Source organism: Spea bombifrons, chromosome 3 (assembly GCF_027358695.1).
Source record: "Spea bombifrons isolate aSpeBom1 chromosome 3, aSpeBom1.2.pri, whole genome shotgun sequence".
NCBI classification, from domain to species: domain Eukaryota; kingdom Metazoa; phylum Chordata; class Amphibia; order Anura; family Pelobatidae; genus Spea; species Spea bombifrons.
This window is the reverse complement of record NC_071089.1, coordinates 15,655,019-15,675,896: the sequence shown is the minus strand read 5'-3', so window position 1 is coordinate 15,675,896 and position 20,878 is coordinate 15,655,019. Positions and strand designations below refer to the sequence as shown.

General features: G+C 39.2%; 1 protein-coding gene across 6 annotated transcripts in view; it reads left to right on the top strand.

The window, feature by feature from the left end:
* Positions 1-20,878, top strand: part of CCDC88A (coiled-coil domain containing 88A) — a 75,258-nt gene that overhangs the window by 18,991 nt on the left and 35,389 nt on the right. For all 6 annotated transcript variants that reach the window (XM_053458583.1, XM_053458579.1, XM_053458580.1 and 3 more), the window contains exons 4-12: positions 6,537-6,606; positions 6,891-6,949; positions 9,173-9,256; positions 9,571-9,711; positions 11,009-11,178; positions 18,913-18,994; positions 19,174-19,332; positions 19,639-19,785; positions 20,627-20,771. In XM_053458583.1, the coding sequence (XP_053314558.1) occupies positions 6,537-6,606; positions 6,891-6,949; positions 9,173-9,256; positions 9,571-9,711; positions 11,009-11,178; positions 18,913-18,994; positions 19,174-19,332; positions 19,639-19,785; positions 20,627-20,771 (1,057 nt within the window). The remainder of the gene's footprint in view (positions 1-6,536; positions 6,607-6,890; positions 6,950-9,172; positions 9,257-9,570; positions 9,712-11,008; positions 11,179-18,912; positions 18,995-19,173; positions 19,333-19,638; positions 19,786-20,626; positions 20,772-20,878) is intronic.

The window sequence follows — 20,878 nt, the reverse complement described above, 5'->3', positions numbered from 1 at the left end:
TTTCCATTAATATTAATGTCCAAAATCCATTTTTACCGGTAGATGAGAAATGCCAAGGACGCAGCGTGTGAGAGCTACCTAGTGTAGGCACATGGATGAACTGGCATTTATACTCTCTGAGAACTTCATAAACTAGATGTGTAATGGTATATGCGCGTTATGGAGCTGAAGAAAAAATCAGGTTGGCAGTAGAATGGATGAAGGGAAAGGAAAGGTTCGGCTCTCAGTTATATACTGACCACGTGAACAAAATTTAAGGGATCCCTCATTGGAGATAGGATTGAAGACCGCCCAAACCTGCAGAAATAGTTCACAGAAGAGATGGTTCCAGGAAAAGTTCAGATTTTGGAGGTTAATATAGATACAGAATTTGATGGCACATAGGAATCATTCGGCCCATCTAGTCTGCTCATTTGTCCTCTTGGTTTTTGTTTTTTTTGTGATGACAGCTTTTCACCCAATCCAGGCTTTATTTCTTTTGCTTTGTACGCAGATCTAGGATTCCCTTAATTTAAAATTTGCTACGTTTTGGGTTGATTTAAAATTTATTCTCCAGCTTGGTCCTCTCATCCACCATGGCATGTGGCGAAATCCACTTATGTAAATAACCTTTATCTCTGTTAACCGAAATAATAGTTTTTTTTAAAAAATTTTATGTTGGTCAAGATTCATTTGATACATCCTGAATTTAAAATGGGCCACCCTCTCATTTTCATCTGAACCGAATGGCCAGAGAACATAATTTGTTGCTCAAAAAACTGCTTTTGGCAAATTTTTGCTCCACTTGCACATGTCTAGTAATGGAGTATAGAGGATGGTTTGAAGCAGGTGGATATCTGTCCTGGCGAGCATCGTCTTGACCTCTTTGTTTTGTGTGTTACGTGCTGCAGCTAGAAAATTATTGAAGGAAAACAGATTGCGGAAATGCCTTTTTGCCGAGTTGCCCTGGGCAATCTGCTGTTTCAGTGTTCCCTGTAATTTACATTTTTCACTGAATAGTTTCTTTAACGGTTTCGGTTCCCGATTGGCTTCTTAGAGGGAATAGTTACTTGAGCTTTAAAACACTAAGTAGCAAAGGCTCACTCAAAATCATGTTGTGTAGGATACCCTGTGTCAAAAGGATTTGAAACACAGACTGGACATTTAAAAGGGTATCTAATTACAATAATGCCCCCCCAGCCACTGCTGCCACTTACTTTCATGTCTCACACTTTGGGACAGATGGTAATTATTTTTGCTCCTGAAAAAGATTCATAACATAGATTTTCACTTTAGGAGTCCGTACCCTGGCTAAGGAGATCCAATTACTGGATCCTCCAGCCAAATGTAACTGAGATAACAATGGAAACTGTAACTACAGAAGAGAAACAATTTCAAAAGACGTAACTGTGCCGGAGTTCTCTACTCTTACAGAATGCAAACGTGGTCCGTTAGATACTGGTGTTTTTAGAGTTGGTAACAGCAGATTAGTTTAAGTCACTGTTTTTTAAGAAGTTTAAAGGTGCCTAAGATTGTAAGCTCTTGAGCGAGTCCCTCAAAGGACCACCGTTCGTGCCAGGAACTTTGTGTAAAAGTACCATTAGGCTCGATGGCAGCTCACGGGCAAGGTTCCTGGCTTCTGATGTATCTGTATGCATTAATGTATATTATGTAGGTTAACTGCCCAATTTAAATTGTATGGCGCTTGTAATTCATTGGCGCTCTTAACGGAAAGATAATAAACTCCAAACCTTTTAATGGGACTCTCCAGCCACCATATGTCCTGTAATGCATATGATAGCTGTATGGCCCCTTTACATTGCAGGAGATGTTATAGTAACTGCCAGTCAGCTCCAGTACTGGCTCTGTGAATACTGTATAGGCCCCTGTGCGCATGCACAGCAAGCCCTTCCATTGATTTCAGTGAGAATTCTTTCCTGCCCCTGGCTGCTTCGAGAACAGTAGGCAGAGTACATTAAAGTGCGTTCTTTACTGAGGTGTCAGGGACATTACACTGTCCGTTTTAATTTTGTTTTCTAGTAGAGTGAGTAAATAAACTTAGGCAGGTCTTTATTTTATCATTTCCTCTAAAGGTTTATGAAAAAATTTAGCGTTCCCTGAAAAATTATAATTGTGACAAGTAAAAACTATTTCTCTGGAAATGTTATTTCTCCTATAGTTTAGCTTTAAAAGTTCTACATATAGAAAAGTAAGGAAAACCGCCCCTTATGATAAGCAGCTGGTGTTGCTAATGGTGATTTTCAGTCTCCTGGGGTTTTTTGTCATGTGGTGCATGAGCTGACGTATAGAACATATAGAATTAAAAAGACCCTTGGAAAGCAGTCTGGTACCATCTTACAAATAGCTTTTCTGCTTTTAAGAACTATAATTAATATATATTCAATTAGTTTTACTCTAACATGTCTTCGATACCAAAAGTTAAATAATTAAATCAAGATGTTCAAAGGAAAACAATAAAATCTTTGTTTTTTGTTATAAACGCTATCCTTTTTATTGATCGACACCCTTACTCACAGATTAGAAGATGTCGTATCCTTTGGCTCTGTTGATAAAGGATATGATTCTGCAAAATCAAAGCACCCGGCCAGTTCTGTGGTTATGGCCTGAGGAAATGAGTTCAGTCACGACTGTTTGAGTAAGACCTCTGCCCCTCATCCCAGCAAAACCTGTTTTCAAAAAAAAAAAGTTACATTGTTACAGAAAGGGCCGCAGACAGAGTCCCTGAGCTGATTTATAATCGGCATTTCCAGAGCAAAATTCTAGAGAGATTATTATAATTGGAGATAATTCCAGAATTGTTGGTTATGGCAAACAAAACAGCTTCTGGAAAAAAATAAAACCAAGCTATATTTTACTGGAATTAATTTTTTTTCATAGTGTCTGATTAAAAATAGTTTCTGTTTTGTTTTTTTTTAGGGTATCTGTTAACCACTATTTACTAAATTCTTAAAGCTGAGCTCCCACCAAGTTTTTGGTTACTACTAACTAAAGATTATGTAAAAGTAAATATTGTGCTGTTTTTTTTTTTGTCTAGTTTTTATATAATGTTGCGGCTGCATGTATGTGTTCTAGCTGTGTATGACTGATTGCCGTGACTCCTTATCATAATGCCTGTTGTAAACAAGAGGATAGCTCACCACCCAGCTGGACGCTGACTAAAGTCTGTGAAAGGACGGACTTCATTAGCATTGCTGTAAAGAATCCACTCAGTGTGGTGATTGTTTGTTGCAAAACACTGAAAATGTCACATGACTGACAACAATGGCGGCCTCCAGGTCTGCGGATAAAGGAAGTTTATTGGAGTAAAATGAAATAAAACCGGGTTTCTATCAATGCTAACCTACTTTACCGTATGCAGAGCTGGGCTTAATGCCCAAGGAAAAAACTATTTTCCATGGGACTTGCATTTTTTCATAGGCATTCAACTAATAAGTTATGACCAGCAGGGGCTTGTGGTGTTTTGAGGGCTACGTAGGTTTCATGTGTAGCATATTACTAGGGAGCCAAAGCTGCAGTAGGTGGCATGATATCGCACTCCAAAACAAGCCTTAGGTAAAGGGACTAGGCCTTCACTACCTAATGGAGCATTTGCTAGCCTTATAAAAAAAAATATATTAAATATTAGAAATCCACCAAAGCACGGACACTGCACACCTCTTCAATAAAATAGTAATTTTATTCCAGCGAAGCCCAATCCCGGGATTTTGTTCTTAAATATTGTAATGGCCGTCCGTTTTTTTTGACTTGACGGCTAGCACACTGGGAGTGCGTGGTGGTCACTTTCTGTGAGGGTACCTAAATATGTTGGGCCTCTGGAGAAGCATGGCACCGTATGGCATAAGACTGTATGCTTCAATTTCTATATATACGTATTTTTTATATTCTGAGGTTCTTCACTTCCCTTGTGTGTCACGCACTCTTCCGAACAGATGTGTACAATTTTTTTTACGGATAAGTTGCAAATAGCACTGCACAAGCTTCTAAGTTGCATGTTTGACGCTACTAAACTTTAATATGGACAGGATTTTTTTACATGCTTGGACTTCGATGAGGACTTGAGTTTTTAAGTTAGATGCTTGCAGTGCAAGCAGAGAGCATTAAGAAATAAAATGGTTGTTCAGCAATTTCTTATATCCTTCAAAGGAATTTTAAGCTGCCTTAACTTTTGCCCTGTAAGCAGTCATTGGGTATTACGGCGCCATGCATGCGATGAGGTTACCACAAGGGAATAATCTCCATTACAAAGGGAGACCTCTTCTTGAGGACATATACAATTCTGAATTTGCCAGTGACCTTTAAAAAATACACCATTTCAGTTTCATAATTAAGTTTATTTAACCCTGCCGGGGGGCAGTTGGCTATAGATAGATATAGGGGAAGAGGGGCTTACACTTACATAGGGAAATGTATACACACATTCGTATATTTTGTAGGCTGTGTTAAGCTATTTATAGATGCCTAGCTTAGGGAAACTGTACATCAAATCACATAAAACAATTTGAAAAAGGACATAAACCCCCCTCTGTTATTTCCCTATAAATGGCACTCCAAATATTTTTTCTCTGTAAATTTTGGATAAACAGTTAAGCGGTATACAGGTAAAACCTTAACTCATAGGGCTGAATTTTGAAACTCTGATTTAGAGCGTGACGTTTTAATGTCATTTCAATCATACAAATAAATCGCATACAAATTGCTAGTTGAATGGACTCCATGCTAATGAAACAAGGTACACTTCTTCTTCATGATCAGTAGCACTCTTGTTGAAGCCACTAAAGCAGCAGCCATCACATGTTCAGCTGTCATAAATGTGATTGGCAGCTGCTACTCCTATTGACTAGAATGTGAGTTCTGCTGAGCATGTGCAAGAAGCATACTGAGGTACGCTCCCTGATTTTATAGATGCAGCTGGGGGGGAGTTGAGTAAGACAGAAGCGCTCCTGTAACTAAAGAATGCCTGCATCAATTTATGTATCTAATAAATGGGTGGATTCATTATGCATTTAACATGAAAATCAGATTGGAGGGTTCCTTTCAATAATTGTTCTTACTGTTCTTATATTTAATTAGCAATAAACAGAATGTGTTAATGTGCCAGTCCGTAATGTGAAAGCAGATCTACAATTACATTGAATTTAATTTTCAATCAAAGCTGTTTCATACAGTAGATCGATGTAAAGAGCTACAAACTTGACTTTGCTATGTAAGTTTTCGTTCTGTGTTGGGGTTTTTTCTCTCTCCCATAACCTGCTAAGAAAAATAAAAACAGTCCCTCAACAGACCTTTGTTTTTCGTTAAGCTTGTTAGACAAGCTGATTCATAGATCTTGACTATCAGGACACACAGGGGTCTCACACTTTTGGAGTGAGATGTCTACTGATAATGTCAGTAAAAGACAGCAAAACCTCTAAACAAAGATGTCCGGTTTGATTATCATAAAGTGAAAGACTGTACTGATCACGTTCCTTTTTTTTTATTTTTTTTTTTTCTTCTTTTTTCACCTTCTCAGCAATCAAAAAACACATGGTTGACCAAAACTAACAGTCATTCTTTGTTGTTATACTTGGTATCTGGTCTTCGAGGAGAAGTTTGAGCATTTGATCATAGAACTTAATACATAGAATGGCATAAGGCAGCTGTCCTGTGGTTTTAGTGGTAATAGTGCTCTTTTGTATGTCAGCGGTTCTACCCCTACAAGTTCCCTTATCCACAAGCCAAGGGCGAATGTGTGACATTTATTATAATTGAGACAAAGGGAGAACCCAGGTGGCAAGCTCAATCAAAACCCTGCTTGTCATCGATCTAGAAATTAACATGTAAGATTCTCTGGCATTTCCTGCAACAGAAAGCGTTGAATGGCTTGTGTTTATACATTCAGTCCTTTTAGTGAAAAAACATCCTTTTTCATATATGTTTATTAAACTTATTCTGCACTGAGAGAATTTGTGTTTATTTTCTGCAGTTAGATTTTAACCCAAAGACATGGAAAATGAAAACTTTGTTCACAGGATATAGATAGATCTTTCAAAGTTTTTAGAATTTCATTCAATTTTAAGCTGTAACCTGTAAAAATGAATTGCTGTATTTTTATACGCTCATATCTGCATGTACGATAACAGGGCTGACTTTTCAAGTCGTCAATTGGTCATACTTGTTTGCATGTGCTATATTATAATATAAATTATATATGTTATGTGTAAGACTTGTATAACGATATCCATGGAAATAATTTTAGTACCCCTCTTAATCATTCATCATGTTCGACAATAGCCATAGCAACTGTATGGGCCACTTATTTTTTTTTCCTCCCATTTTTTAAGAATGTACCCAGAGTACTTATGCATTCTCCTTTCCTGGGGTTGTCCGGAACAATAAACTGTCCCTTTAGTTTAGAGTTAGACACATCTGTGATCAGTATAGCTTTTTGTTTGCTAGGGAAACTATCTACAATGTTTTACATTCAATATCCTGTTAAAATAAAAAAACAAAACAAAAAACACTAATTCTTTGTGTAACTGTGTCCTTTTTCGCCACAGGAATCTTTGCAACAGTTGATCATGATGACTTTGCCAAACATTCTAATCATTGGCAAGAATCCGTTTTCTGGTAAGTGGCTTAGTATTACCCAAAGTCCCTAAAATTGGATCTAGCACACAAATGAATAATGCATACTTAAAAGGAAGATGTGATGGTGATTACAATATTTGTGCCTTAACCCTGTGACCTATTGACAGTTATATTCTTTGCCAGAAAAAATAAAGAATTCATATATTCTTAAAAGTAGGTTTGTTTGCCCATTCTACTGTCATTCGAATAGCAGTGTGGCAAGCAGCGTTTATTCATAGAAATGCAAAGTGTTATTCCTAAGTAGCTTTATTTCTGTTTGGCAGAGCAAGGTACTGAAGAAATGAAAAAACTTCTCCTTCTATTGCTGGGTTGTGCAGTCCAGGTAGGTTCCTGATTCTTTACGTTGTACTCATGAGTCACCCGGTTTTCTGAAATATTTATGTGATAAATGTTGTGTTCTATAGTTTGATCGCATAATACTAAAGCATCCTTGTATGCATTCGTACGCGAGATCTCAGTGAACTATTTTTTTTTGTTAAGGGGATCGCAGCTTTCATGATCCTTGGCCCCTTTGTCCTTCAGAAAGGGGAAGCAGGGCTCCCGCTGTCCCCTAAGCTTGTGTTCACTACATGTCCGAAAAAAATCCACTAACTGGGACATTACATCAAATCTTATTGCTCCACGTTACTCAGACCTGGGGGGGACCACAAGAATGGGGGGATAATGTCACGGACGTTATGGGAGATGGACCTGAAAGGCTTAAGAGAAACCAGGCTCTTCCCAAGAGTCCGGAACACCACCCTTATCCAGACCGGTTCACCTCATCCCCCTCAGTTACTCGCTGCCACCACAAAGTTATAAAAATACCTAAGGAGGCTTTGGTAACCCCCCTATTCTGCTCCAGCTATAGAAAACCCCAATTTAGCCTAAAATCTATAATGTCCATATTAGAAAAAATGGTGACATGATACAAGCTGCTATTCACCTACACTAAGAGTTCAAGATTAGAGCACAAACAAAACTGATCAAAAATAATGATATGAGGACATACAAAATAGGGTTGAAGTAAACAAGCACTAAACACAAAAACTATACCGTACCAAAGTAAAATAATCTGCGGCAATGACCAGATGTTAGTCTCTTGTCAAAAGAAATTCAGTAACTTGTGTTTTATAGGAATGCCCTTTCTCTAGCAGAACGTCTGTTTGGTGTCACATGGGGGGAGTGTGTGGCGCAGGCACTTTACGACACTCTTAATGAGTTAATACATAAAAATCTAACGGCAAACGATTGCCTGATATTTTAAAATGTCATATTTTGGTTGTTATGACATCTTGTGTGTTAATAGCTTTGGGTTGATCACCTCTCTCAGATTATAACGAACATATAGGTACAAAACATCTACCTGACAGTGGGACTTTTTTTTCTATTGCCCAGGCCTCATTTGACCCCCTCTAGCCATGTTTCCCATCTTCTGGAGGGCACTCGTGTTATGAGTCTACTATTAACAGGGCTGGACTGGGGGGAAAAGGCAGGCCTTTAAATAGTAGGACACCAGCTTACTGATGTGACGCCCGCGCGCTGTGAGAGGAAACTCTTTTGCCGCCCAGGGTAAGCAGGGACCTGTGATGGAAAAGAGTGTTTCCTCACACAGCGCATAGCTGCGGGATCGCGTTAGGCGGCCATTGTTCTGTATCGATACCTGTGTGACCGTGGTGCTGCATGGCCAGCTCACCGGGAAATATCCCCGGTAGGCCAGTCCGACCCTAATTATTAAAACCTAATATTTTTAACATCAGAACTATGAGGATAGCTAGGAGCTGTGTCCCCTGTGTGACTCTAGTGCCCAGTCCTCGTAGGAATTTATGGCACCCTGGACAGGTTATCTGGCATCTTTTGAAGATACCCTGCTTTGGTGCTCTTCATGTTTCAGTCACTTTATGGTGGGGTTTGGACAGGTTTCTAGAGAACGTTTATGACGGGATCTGCACAAAGAAAAGTTAGATTTTCTGGTTTTGCAAGATGCCTTATTAACCCTTCCTGTAGCCTTATGGCAACTTTTAATGATCACAAATGGTTTGAAGCGAAACGTGCTCTGCTCATATAAGAAGCTGTGTTTGCTATTACTACCATCTTGGTAATTTTTATTGTGTATTAAACCTGGCTTTGCAAATTTATGTAGCATTTAGGAGCCTTTTTGTATTTTTATAGGTACCCGGAGGATATATAGCTATATATCCATAATCCATTTCCCATAGAAAATGGCACAAAAATCTAGAATTTAGGAACCAAAACTCTTTGGGCACCTGGTATTTTATCAATCACTAATATTAGAAATGACGGCTTGTAAAGGACCAACTGCAGCCCTGCACCACTGCCATTTAATCTGTCACATTCCCCTATGACTTCTGATTCTTAGAATTATTCCTCCCCATTTATCTATTCCACTAACTTCTTGACGGCTTCAGGCATGATTCAGAACCTTATAGATATATAAGGTTTACATAAATCCATCACCCTTTGTGAAAAACAAAACCTGTATACTATATACATTTTTTCTGTTCTAATATAGAATTTTACTTTATTGTCATTGTTTTTGTGTTAGTGTGAAAGAAAAGAAGAGTTCATTGAAAAAATACAGGATTTGGATTTTGATACGAAAGCAGCTGTGGCATCCCATATCCAAGAGGTATTTAAGTAGATACATTTTAGATTGATTATTACTTTGATAAGTTGCTATACTGAAAATGCAAGAGTGATTGGGGAAACCCTTTTCTTCAGGCAACATTTCCGTTATGCCTTTGCCCAGGATATTAACAATAATTCTGTGTATTGATAAATCCATCTCCGATTATTCATTATTCTGCATACCAACAGCTAAATAGTATATTTTACTCAAGATATGCTGATGTTACTGCATTTAATTCATCCTATAAGAATGAGAATGGCTCTTCAAATTTTATTATTTTTAAACCAATTCGCATGTATTTTTTTCCCCGTAAGGTAACACACAATCAGGAAAATGTATTTGATCTGCAATTAACGGACACGGCTGATTTGTCCCAAGAGGATCTGCTGTCCCTCCTGAAAAGCACCAGTTTCCATTTAAAAAGACTTGTCAATGAACGAGATGACCAGTCAGAGGTATGACCGTTTTCATTTTAGTGTAATGTCACATACTTCTCTTTAAGTTTTAGAGATTTTCTCCATGAACAATAGTTTTCATGTTTGAACATAGGTGGGTTTATAAGGCATGTATGTATGTATTTTTAAGCTTGTGCTTAAGAAATTAACGTCAGTCTTGTCCAGTGCTTATAAATGCTATTTTTATGAATTATTGGTTTATCAAGCACTATTGTTTCTGTCTGCCATAGTGTCTGTGAACGCACATAAAAGACAAGTTCTTGGTTTCTCTTATACACTCTCGTAGCTGTAGCCTAATGATGTGGATGAAGGGCATGCCACTCAAATGTTTTACTTTGGTAAACATTGAATTATTTTATTGTATGGCCCATGCTTGCTTAGTATCCCCTTTTTTTCATGCTTGATAAGTGTCTATACAGCCCCCCTCAAGTCATAAGGTGCTATTTTATGAGATCAGTCATTTAATAGCATTGTGACCTCAAACCAAAGTTTCAGGAAAAAAAAATGTTGTCCTGCACTGTTCTCCATATGTACTACGAGTCCGGCGAGCGTTAAAGACCTGTTGGTTGGTTAAGCAGATTTGGATGTCTACAAAGCTTTGTCTTGTCGCATAGCGGCTGTTAATCTGATTCACGGCTGTGAAAGGCCTTGCGAGTTCTTGCCGAAGTATTTGATGAATCGCTGCAAGCAGCCGTGAAGTGCTAGTGCTGGGAGAGGCAGGATTTGATAACAGGCTGAATAGTTATTTCAGGGTGACAGATAATTTATTTACAGCGTGATTTCACAGATCCTTGTTATGTCTCCAAAAGGAAGTGTCATGAACAATGAAACATATCCACGTGCTATTAAGCTTCCAGTTCGTTTGATAGTTGGCTTTGCATGCTTTGTGATATAGCCAAAGTAGATTATATAAATGTAAGGCTAATGGTGAACTTTGGTGATTTTTCCTGCACAAAGGACTGAGGGTGATTAAACTGGTTAGATTTAGCTATTTTAGATGATAGGGCCATCTTCACCCTTCTTGCAGGAAACGCTCATTGGGGTTGACACCTCATAATGTGTATTTAAGTCAGTAAATGTGCGGTTTCATCTCACCTACAGATTTATTTAGCAAATCATGCATGTGGGTGCTTTTAGGATAGGCTTCACGAAATTCTGCTTAAGAGCAACTATCGGCTGGGATTTGCACAAAATGTCCATTCTGGCCTGATGTCTTCTGACGGTCCTCTGGCCAGAGGTGCACGATCTCTACTGATTGTAATAACTTCTGAATCCCGGCTCATTACTTTTTTCATAGACTATTATCGAGCTGACGGAGGAGAGGGACTCTCTTCACTTCGCACCTCTGCCTACATGCGCGCAATCTCCCTCCGGGTCCCCGGGTATGAGGCGTACGGAGAGCAGACAGCACCTGTCCGTGGAGCTGGCAGATGCCAAAGCTAAAATAAGACGGCTGAGGCAGGAGCTGTGAGTATCAACCATGTCGAGTTCAAAATCTCAAGTGTTTCTAATTTTGAAAGATGGAAGCAGCTCTTCACGGCATTGTATTGTATTATTTGATTTTTGTAATTTTTAATTTACTGGAGGTCAATGGGTTTTGCAATTCTTTTTATATGTAGTTTAGATGAAAAACACTGTTATTGTACAGGAACTGGGTTTGGGGCATATCAACATGGTCTACTCCTCTATTACCTTTAAATAAAGACTTTTCAATACAGGGTTTGCAAAAAATTCACATAAATCTGTGATTGACATCCTCAACCCCTTTCAGTGCGTCGAGTGATTTTCTTAGGGGACTTTATTTTACAGAGAGAGGTTTGGTTCACTTTTTCCAGTTTTAGCATTAACTGTCATATCCTGCATCTATTTTAGGATCCTTTGGGTTTGTCTAGTTTATTTTTTTTTCTTTTCCCATGCAACATGTAAAACAGAGTTAGACAGATTATTGGATTGTCATCTTTCGCTCTTGTTTATGTACTTGTGTTTAACATTGGGTTCGTGATAGAAGCAAAATTGAGTTCTAGCCTTACATAGCCTATAGATTTTTGATTTATTTATTTTTTTGACAGTAAGATAACCCTAATATTTAAGGTGTGTGGCTGGAGGAGAGTTCAGGGGCACAACGACAAAAAAGCAATTCATCTTATCTGATGAACGACCTTGTAGTCCTGCAAAGTGTCATGAGGAGCCCACATGGGAGCTGTAGGACAGCAAGGCTTATGGAATGCAGACACTTAAGAGGAATGTAAAATCCTGGTAACCAAGATGAACGGGGCACTAGGTTAATCCTACTGTGATAGACCTAAAATATCCTGACTGTATCTATGGATACAGTGAGGAAATGTAAATATGCAGGGGATAGGCATAAGGCTATTCTGAATCTAAAGACAACATTAAGGACTGATTGATTAAGGTTAGGGTCTTTAACCCCTTAATGACAATTGCCGGTCCTGGCACGGCACGGAAAAGCATGTGCTTTACGACAATTGACGTGCCAGGACCGGCACGTCTTTAAACGGGTGCAGAAAGCGATCTACTATCGCTTTCTGCACCCAAAAAGCGTTGCTGAATGCCTCGACCTCGAGGCATTCAGCAACGCCGCGATCGGCACGAAGGGGCCATCTCTGGCCCCTCCACGGGGCGTCAACATCCGCCATACTTTGTATGGCGGCGGACGCCCGTTTTAAAAGCGTTTAGGAGGCGATCGACGATCGCCTCCTAAACTTAAATGGTGTCGCTGGAATGCCTCGATCAGGAGGCATCCAGCGACACCAAACACTAACCTTTTGATGGGCTGTGACCGCTCCGGAGAGCGGTCACAGCCGCAGCTACCGGCAATCTTCGCCATCAAGGAAGATGGCCGCCGTCCTGTAACAGGAACCAACAAATTTTAAAATTTAGCTAGATGGTCCAGACCATCTAGAGAACTTTGGCTCCACTTGCAGGTTGAATACAGGTACTGCATTCACCATGCAAGTCAATGGAGCCCAGCTTTCTAATCACAGTGTGATTAGTAAAAATAAATTAAAAAATAAAATAAAATTAATAATAATTAGAAAAAAATAGTAAAAAAACAGTAAAATGTAAAAATCATTTCCCACTGATGTCACTATCAGGGGAACCTCCAAGTTGAAAAAAAATGTTAAATTTTTTTTTAAAAAAAATAAAAAAAAAAATATATATATATAAAAAATATATTTTTGTGAGCAAGTCCTAAAGTTAGCATATTAGCTTAAAACAATTCTCGCATGGAAAGAGTTAAAATACTGGCATATTAAATGCCCGTGGGGTGTCTACTTTTAAAAAATGTATGATTTGATGGGGTAAATTGAATGGGCCAGGTTCAACAAGGTCCCAATTAACACGGGGGGAAGGATGGCCACACATCTAATTTCCAATTAGAAAAATGCACACGTACCAAATGTGGCCTTTTAGTTCCCCCAAAAAATGACACACCCATGCATGTGGGGTATCACTGCACTCAGGAGATGTTGCTGAACACATTATGGGGTGTCGTGTGACAGCGGCATAAACCAGGAGCTGTAAATTCATACATAAAGTAGGTGTGTGGGGGAAAAATACACACACAAAAATATTACTGCAAACTTTGAAAAAATGCTGGTGGTAAAATGTGTGCATGCAAAGAGTTAAAATACCAGCATTTAAAATACCCTGTGGTGTCTAGTTTTGAAAAATATATGGTTTTGTTGGGCACACTGAAATGGCCCGGCTCAAAGATGTACCAAATAGGGCATGGGCAGTGGATCTAAATGCCAAAGTTCAACATTGAAAAAAGCGCATGCCCCAAATGTGGCCCTTTTGCCCCAAAACAGCCAGGCAAAATCATTCATGTGGGGTATCACTCCGCTCAGGAGATGTTGCTGAACACATATTGGGGTGTTTTGTGATAGTGACATAAACGAGAACATTTTAATTCATACCTGAATTAAAATGTGTGTGGAAAACCAAATGCAAAAAAATGACTACCACAAAGTTTGACAAAGACTGGTGGTAGATATGGTGCATGGAAAGAGTTAAAATACTAGCATTTGAAATACCCTGGGGTGTCTAGTTTTCAAAAATATATGGGTTTATTGGGCACACTGAAATGGCCCGGCTCAAAGATGTACCAAATAGGGCATGGGCAGTGGATCCCCAAATGCCAAAGTTCAACATTGAAAAATGCGCATGCCCCAAATGTGGCCCTTTTGCCCCCAAACAGCCAGGCAAAATCATTCATGTGGGGTATCGCTGTGCTCAGGAGATGTTGCTGAACACATATTGGGGTGTTTTGTGATAGTGACATAAACGAGAACATTTTAATTCATACCTGAAGTAAAATGTGTATGACAAAATAAATGCAAAAAAATGACTACCATAAAGTTTGACAAAGACTGGTGGTAGATATGGTGCATGGAAAGAGTTAAAATACTAGCATTTGGAATACCCTGGGCTGTCTAGTTTTCAAAAATATATGACTTGATGGGGTAAATTGCATTGGCCGGGTTCAAAGATACCCGAAATGGCACAAGGGGGGAAGAATTACCAGATTTGGAAAAAATGGCTTTGAAATAGCAAAACGCTACCTGTACTTATTGCCCCATAATGGGTAGAAAAAAGCAAAAAAACATAAAAACATTGGGTATTTCTAAACTCAGGACAAATAGTAGAATCTATTTAGCAGGTTTTTTCATTACCTTTTATAGATTAGTAAAAGATTTTTCAACTAAAAGTTAGAAACAGTCATTTTTTTCTAAATTTTTCACCATATTTTATAATTTTTTTAATAGTAAATAATATGATACAATCAAAACAATGTCATCTAAAGAAAGCCCTTCTTGTCCTGAAAAAAACAATATCTAATGTGTGTGGGTTCAGTAAACGGGAAAGAAGAAAATTACAGCTAAACACAAGCAGCGCAGAAATGTTAAAAAGGCCATTGTCACAAAGGGTACAAAAAGTAAAATCAGCCTTTGTCTCGAAGGGGTTAAATCTGGAAAATGGGTAGACCAGATGTCTCTGGTGCCGCCTTCCCATAATAAACCTCCTATAGAATATGATGGCACGATATAAAACAATAACTTTATCTGACAGCTTGGAGATGCAGAAATAGTAAGATGGGCTTTGACTTTCCTGTTAAAGTCACATAAAATGAATCAAGCTTACTGTATAAGAACCTTTCACCATCTGCAATATTCCCTAATGACCACCCAACACACCGTCCCAGCCATAACACTGCAAGTGGCATATGTGAGAATTGGAAAAGATTCCCAAGCCAGCTTGGTGACTTACACCTAAACAGAGAGAGGGGCATCCGACAAATTCTAAAGTATATGTAGTGTAATGTAATATATATATATATATATATATTTGGTTGTACTTTCCAGATATTTGGAGATATATCATAATTCCACCTTTGCCAGATAGTGATACATATGATTTGGGGGTTGAGGAAACGGATCATAATGACTTAATACATATAAAATATGTAACTTCTTCAAATGTGCAATTAAAAATAATTATAGGCTGCACTGTACAATAGTAAATATGATCCTAGCATTACTGTTTACAAACGGTTTCCCTAAAATTTAGAATTGGAACTGAAACAGCGTTATTTGTAAAATATTCAATTGTAATTAAAAGAAAATACCATTTTTTTCATTGTTGTCCTGGTATATAAGCCACCCAGAAAAATCTATGTAATTTTTTTTTTTATTTTTTTTGATAACATAGCCGGGTTATCGCCTTTATCTTGTTGGGGCTTGTTTTCATGGTACTGACATCCAGTAGGAAGATCTAGGTTATAATGAAGATTCTTATGAAATGATTCTTATTGAAATACTAAAATCATTATAATAGATTTTCTTATAGTAAAATGTAGGGCTGCAACTAACGATTATTTTAATAATCGATTAGTTGGCCGATTATTTTTTCGATTAATCGGATAAAAAAAAAACAATATGCAAATTTTTCGTTTATTTAAAATAATTTAATGAACTGGATGTTAAAAAACAACTTACAATGTACATTAACATTCTTATTTTGTTATGATGTAATAAAAAACAATATTTTCAAAGTACAAGAACCCAAACACAATATTTATGAAACAAAATAACCCCAAACATTCTGAAAAGAGGTGGACTATTACTGTTCAAGAAACTTTGCCCCAGCCCTGGCACTTTGCACCCAGCAATTTGCACCCAGCACTTTGCCCCAGCACTTTGCACTTTCCACCCAGCACTTTGCCCCCAGCACTTTGCACCCAGCCCTGGCACTTTGCACCCAGCACTTTGCACCCAGCACTTTGCCCCAGCCCTGGCACTTTGCATCCAGCACTTTGCACCCAGCACTCAGCACTTTTGCACCAGCACTTTGCACTTTGCACCCAGCCCTGGCACTTTGCACCCAGCACTTTGTACTCAGCACTTTGCACCCAGCACTTTGCCCCAGCCCTGGCACTTTGCACCCAGCACTTTGCACCCAGCCCTGGCACTTTGCAGCCAGCCCTGGCACTTTGCACCCAGCACTGGCACTTTGCACCCAGCACTTTGCACTGTGCCCCTGCACCAAGTCTCCAACTCTGCCCTGCACCCAGCCCTGCCCCCACACTCTGCCCTGCACCCACTCTGCCCTGCACCCACTCTGCCCTGCACCCACACTCACACCCTGCCCTGCATCCCCACCCCCACTCTGCCCTGCACCCAGTCTCCCACTCTGCCCTGCACCCACACTCACACCCTGCATCCCCACCCCCACTCTGCCCTGCACCCAGTCTCCTGCCCTGCACCCCCACTCACACCCTGCCCTGCATCCCCTGAAACCCCACCCCCACCCCGCCGTGGACCCCCACCCCCGCGAATCGCTCTGTGCGAATGGAGCCACTCGCACAGAGCGAACCGCTCTGTGCGAATGGAGCCACTCGCACAGAGCGAACCGCTCTGTGCGAGTGGAGCCGCTCTGTGCGAGTGCGAGTTCCGGAGGTAAGTATTCTTCATGTCTATGTGCACAGATCGCACAGAGCCACTCGCACAGAGCGAATCGCTCTGTGCGAGTGGCTCCATTCGCACAGAGCGATTCGCTCTGTGCGAGTGGCTCCATTCGCACAGAGCGATTCGCTCTGTGCGAGTGGCTCTGTGCGATCTGTGCACATAGACATGAAGAATACTTACCTCCGGAACGCGTCACATCCGTCACGTAGTTAAAAGAAGGCGGAGACTGCAGAGCGTGTAGCAGAAGCGGGGAACGCTCGCGGAGGTAAGTAAAAGGAGCCGAGTGCTCCAACAACGAATCGATCACTCGATTAATCGATAACGGAAATCGGCGACAACGATTTCCGTTATCGATTATTATCGATTTTATCGATTCGTTGTTTCAGCCCTAGTAAAATGTAGAGCTACTAATTTTATTTATGCTATACATTTGATTATTTTATTTCAGATTAGAATGCAGCCATTTACTATTCATATATTGTGGGTTTGTGTATTTTGAGACCGATCTCGAATGAGAAATCAACCTATGTTAAAACAAATATGTAAACCAATTAAGTCCGTTGACTTGATGAGAAAACTGGGAGGACGTTGAACACATCTGCTAAATTGCATCTACCCTCCCAATTCCTTGGTATCGCTGATGTAACCAGGAATTGTATCATCCAATACTATGTAGGTTCACGGAGTCGCGTTTCACTAGGGGACTATTTTAATACCTATTTAAATTTCAGAAGTTAATAAAATAGTAGTTTGTGGGGAAAAATCATACTAATGCGACTTGTAGGGGCAAAATTGGAAACATATGTCTAGTCTACTGGTTTTTCCAGAATAAAAAGGAAAATAAAATTTGTAATGCAGAAAGCAAACCTGGGAATGTTCGGTACATCGGTTTTAGGGTCTTTGCTCAAACAGCTCAGGTGTCAGATGGACAGAACGTGTGACCCAACTTTCACCCAACTGTCACCAGAAGACATTTTTTTTTTCCGGGGGGCCTCATTTTGTGATTCTCTTTCTGCTCGGAGAGACCGCCCAATACATTCTGCACACAGCTGCACTGTAGAAATTGGCTTAAAGATTGCAGTTATTACTTTGATTGGCACTTAATAGATAGTCTAAACATTATATGCCAGTGTGCTCCTCTAATTTGGTTCGGTCCTTCTCAGTCTGGGGATAAAAACCTCTAATTAGAAATCTTAACGACTGCAGGAGCTTGCATGCTATTATAAGCGCACCCTTTCTGTACGAGCCGCCGCTCTAGCATTGTGCGCTCCAATTAGTTGCCATCATTTAGTTGCCATCATTTTTTAAAGGAAGTGAAGGAGTTAGCTTTGCAATCAGCCCCCCGTAGTTGGTCTGCAGAATGAATATCAAATAAGCGCATTGTTTGTTCGGTTGAAGTCAGGATCTGATTAATGTACAGCGCCGTGCTTCCTGTGCTGTAATGAAACAAGTCTGTCCACAGCTCTTACATTTGACACTCTAGTTCTATTCAGTCTAGAAATGTGTGGTCTCTCTCTTAATTTGAGAAACTTGTTCATAGAATAAGATGGTTCTGGAATCCTTTGTGAGGTTCTATACATCAATGGATGACACTTTTCTAGTGCCACATTATTGTATTATATACGGTCAAAGCCACATCCTTTTGTTTTCTGAGATGGGTAAATAAGTGGAACAGTCTCCAAGCAGAGGTGGTAGTGGTTAATAGATTGAAGGCGTTTAAACATGCATGTGATAGACATATAACTGTCCTGAATCTAAGTCAAGGCCAACAACTGATTACGTTTTGTCCATTTCCCTGCTGTAAAAACCTCAAGCTACGTTGGCCAAATGGTTCTCATCTACTGCCAAGTTCTATATTTCTAGTTACTGATCTTCTTGCCTCCTGAAGTGTAGCTGCATAGCTACTTAATATTTGTCAACATAATGTTAAATTATACATGAGTGCCTTAACTAGGATCCCACCCTACATGAACATTACATGCGCTTCTGGAAGGGGGAGCAGGGAATCTTTTCTGGCACTTGGTGCATGGTCAACCTGGACGTTCATCCATGGTAAACTCTTTGGGACTGGCCCTTCACGAAGCTGAAAACGCCTAAACTTGCCTGCTGCTTACTGTCTTACCGATCCGTCACGTTTACCCTGTCCTATGTTTTTTGTATATTGTTTGTATCTTAACCTTACGTAAATATCATTATTCTCTCCATTTTCTAGAGAAGAAAAAACTGAACATTTCTTGGACAGTAAACAGGAAGCTGGACAGCTGGAAGCCGAGTTAAAGCGACTACAACAGGAAGTTAGTATTTTGGGATTTTTTTTATTTTTTTTACCATTGCGTATCCCATTTTTGTGTAGAATATTATGTTTTCCAAATGTGTTACATTAGAAAACATACAAAGTTATCTACTTTGCTTTAAAAAAGGAGTGATTTAATCTCAATGATCTCATGTGTGTGCTCTCTCTTTAAATCCCCAGAATATGAATTTGCTCGCAGATGCTAGGTCTGCTAGGGTATACCGAGATGAACTAGATGCACTCAGGGAAAAGGCGATCCGAGTTGACAAGCTCGAAAGCGAAGTGAGCCGGTACAAAGAGCGAATGCATGACATTGAATTCTACAAGGCCAGGGTGGAGGTGAGTGGGGAAAAGATGAAACCGTTATGTATTCCAAGGTTACGTGGAAAAGGTTGTGAGTTCAGTTTAGCTGAAATCTATGTAGAATATTAAAAAAAAAAAAAAAAAAAAATGTTAGGACCCTCCTTATATGAAGACTTTGTATCTATAAGTAATTAAATGAAGTGATCATGTGATCTGTTTGAGACAATGTTTCTCATTTAGTCAATATGTATTTTGACATTTCTTGGTTTTCTTAACACGTCGCCCACAATAAATGTTTTTATTTTAAATCTGATAACCTTTTCATAACGTAATTTTATGTAGGAATTAAAAGAAGACAATCAAGTGCTTTTAGAAACCAAAACAATGTTAGAAGACCAGCTGGAAGGGGCCAGAGCTCGCTCTGATAAACTACATGAGCTGGAGAAAGAAAACTTACAACTTAAAGCCAAATTCCATGACATGGAGACGGTAAGAGTTGTCAGAAATTCTAAATATAGTCAGGAAATGGTCGTAATATGCCCTTTTTGTGATATTTTGTAGTGTTTTGCTACAATATGAAATTTTAGTTCTTTTTGGAGCATAATTTGTTGGCAATAAAAGTTGTTGTTATTGTTTCTTGACAAAAGCAACTGAAATATATGTGAAAACATAACACGGGAGTTGTTTGCTTCTCTGGTTTAATGGAGAGAGGGTTTCATTATCGATTCATTAAAAATCTTTTTGGAAAAGGAATGTTGGAGGAAAAATACTTCTTTTTATTACCTAAAGACCGGGAATCACAGATGACAGTGGTACCAACTTTCTGTACTGGTTTCTCTGATCAAGAGGGAGCAGGTCCAGCCGGGTGGCCTAGGAATATAGGGCCCCAGTAATATAGCATATTCATTTGCAGTATTAAAACTGAGCAAAAGTGTATTTCACTTCATATTTTTCTGATAAACATCCTTTATATGCAGCCATATGTTGCCATTGTATATAGTTGCATTATTTGTGTGACATTCTGTACACAAGCACCACACTGGGCTGATAGTTTGTGGCAGTGCCGATGAAGTCCTTTAGTCAATGTACATGGTGTCTGTCTAGTATGTTGGGCTAGGATAACAGCTAGAAAATATATAGATACCAAAACATTGCATTAGTAAAAGCTAACATTATAAAATAGGTTTTACTTATATTTAAAAAAAAAATGTGAAGCATTGTTTTTACGTTTTTGTCTGTTTTTTAATATGGGTTTAATGCTTTGTTTCAGCTTTAGACATTAGTGTTCATGCTTTCTATTACATTATTGACCGTTGGTATTGTTTCTTAGGAGCGAGACATGGACAGAAAAAAGATTGAAGAACTCATGGAGGAAAACATGACTTTAGAAATGGCTCAGAAGCAAAGTATGGATGAGTCTTTACATCTTGGCTGGGAGCTGGAGCAGTTGTCTAAAACAAGTGATCTCCCAGAAAGTAAGATGCTTTTAATTTACTAATTCGATACAGATCTTAAAAAATGTTCACCAAATTAATTTGCAGTTACATAAACAGTAACAGGGGTTGGGTTAAGAGAGGAAGAG